General features: G+C 35.1%; 1 protein-coding gene across 1 annotated transcript; it reads left to right on the plus strand.

The window, feature by feature from the left end:
• The first annotated feature begins 772 nt into the window (after positions 1–772).
• Positions 773–1,964, plus strand: LOC122064506. Its single transcript, XM_042628214.1, has 2 exons — positions 773–1,876; positions 1,959–1,964. The coding sequence occupies exons 1-2, from the start codon at positions 773–775 to the stop codon at positions 1,962–1,964; spliced, it is 1,110 nt and encodes a 369-aa protein (XP_042484148.1).
• The last annotated feature ends 287 nt before the right edge of the window (positions 1,965–2,251 follow it).

The following is a 2,251-nucleotide window of genomic DNA, read 5'->3' on the forward strand; positions in this document are numbered from 1 at the left end:
CCACCTTCATTATTATCTAACATTCCTTGGTCCACCAAAGTCCAAGCTGTTGAGGAAGAATTGAAGGATAGAGACACAAATCTCCAGTTCCTTAAGTAGAATCTGCGATCAGCTCAGGGTAGAATGAAAAATTTCGTAGACAAACATAGATCAGAGAGGTCTTTTGAAGTGGGAGACTTTGTCTTTCGTAAACAAACATAAATCATCGGCACCTATGTATGGTTAAATGAGCCATACATAGCCATGTTGATGGTTCTCCTACTGGTTATACGATGCAAGGAATAATTCTACCGGAGACCATACAAAGCTTCCAGCCCTCTTGTGATTTAGCATCTTCTTTTTATTTTTTTCTGGGTTATATAGGAGAAAAGGGTTCTCTCTGTTCAGTTGCAGAAATTATTTGGTAAATTAGAATCACTTTGTTCCACAATTTAGTATACTTTGTTAAAATCTGAATAAATATTTGATTGTTAATCGTTAATTCTTTATTCTCAATTCTCATATGTACTCATCATATATGTTAAATTTGAATAAATATTTGATTGCATATTATGTAGGTACTTGATATTATTAAAAAATTGTTAGAAAAAATGATAAGTTTTGGGAACATGTACAACCACTTGGGCCGAGCCGTTTTAAATGCAATTATTGTGAACTTGACTACTCTGGTAGTGTTACTCAAGTGAAGGCTCATTTGGCTTGCTTGACTGGCCATGATGTTCAAATTTGTACAAAAGTCCCTGATCATGTTCAAGCTGAAACCAGTGCAGAAATGAATTTGAGTGCATCTAAAAAGAAAAGGACGAATGAGACCCTAGAAAGTGGAATTGGCTCCACAAATTCTCATGGTAAGAGCATTCATCAAACCACAATGGTAGAGTTGGCTGCTAAACAAGACAATAAGTTATTAGAAAAGATGATAGGAGAATTTTTTGTTAAGAATAACATTTCTTTCAATGTTATTCAGACAGAATCTTTTATTCAAATGATGAAAGGTGCTTATGCCTATGGTCAGGATTTTGTTATTCCTAGTTACTCTACTCTTCGTACCCGTTTGATTCCTGAAGCTAAGGTAGAGATCATGGAATATGTGAGCAACATAAAATCAACATGGGGTGGCACAGGTTGCACAATAATGTCTGATTCTTGGACTGACCTAAAGAAGAGGTCTTGGGTTAATGTGATAGCTTATTCTCCTGGTGGGGCTGTATTCCTGGAGTGTATTGAATGTGGTTCAAATAATATTACTACTGGATATCTTTTTAGAGAAATATCTAATGTTATTAAAATGCTTGGACCACAACATGTTGTGCAATTTGTTTCAGATAATGGTGCTAACTATAATTGTTGTGGTGATATGTTGATTGGAAAATGGTCTCACATGTATCGGACAAATTGTATTGCACATGGGATTAATTTGCTTTTAAAGGATATCCATAAACATGTTAGATGGGTGAGGAAAATTATTGATGATGGTAAACATGTAGTGGATTATATGCACAGGCACACAGCTATTATAGCCTTAATGAGGGAATTCACAAATGACAAAGAGATTAAGCAGCCTTGCAAGACAAGGTTTGCTACTAATTTTTTAATGCTCCAATCTCTTATTGTAGTTGAGAATGAGTTAAAGCTACTGGTTGCATCATCTGAATGGAGAGGCTTCCATTGCAATAGAGTTGAAATAGCATTAAAGACTGTCAAGATAATTCAATCTGATATATTCTGGGAAGAGGCAAAGGAGGTTATTGCTTTTATAGATCCTCTCATTAGGATTCTTCGCCTTGTTGATTCAGATGGTTCCACTGCATGTTACTTGTATGAAGCAACTGTTAGGGCAAAAGAAAAATTAAGGAAGTTAAAGGAGAGTGATGGAGTAAAGTACTTTACCACATTGGATTTGTTTGATACCAGGGTGGAAAAGAATATAATTCGTCATGTTCATGAGCTTGTTGCAGTTTTAAATCCTAATAATTTGTTTGATGGTGGACTTTTTATTGAGACAAGTACAGTTGTGCAAGCTCAAGAATGTATTGTGGCAACAATGGTTCCTCTAGAAGATCATGAGCAATTCACTGCAGAAATCGTTGAGTATCGAATGAGGAGCCCAAATTTGTTCAATATCACAGGAAAGTCTTTAATGAAAACTAACCATCCAAGTAAGTCTGTTAGTTAATTAAGTTTATATTTCTATTTGTATGTCATCCTTATATGTGTTTACTTGTGTTAATTTGTAGGGATTTGGTGGGAA

The sequence above is a fragment of the Macadamia integrifolia genome, unplaced genomic scaffold (assembly GCF_013358625.1).
Source record: "Macadamia integrifolia cultivar HAES 741 unplaced genomic scaffold, SCU_Mint_v3 scaffold1674, whole genome shotgun sequence".
NCBI lineage: Eukaryota > Viridiplantae > Streptophyta > Magnoliopsida > Proteales > Proteaceae > Macadamia > Macadamia integrifolia.

Coding starts and splice junctions, on each gene's coding strand:
- LOC122064506 (XM_042628214.1), top strand. CDS start 773: ATGAATTTGAGTGCATCTAAAAAGAAAAGGACGAATGAGACCCTAGAA.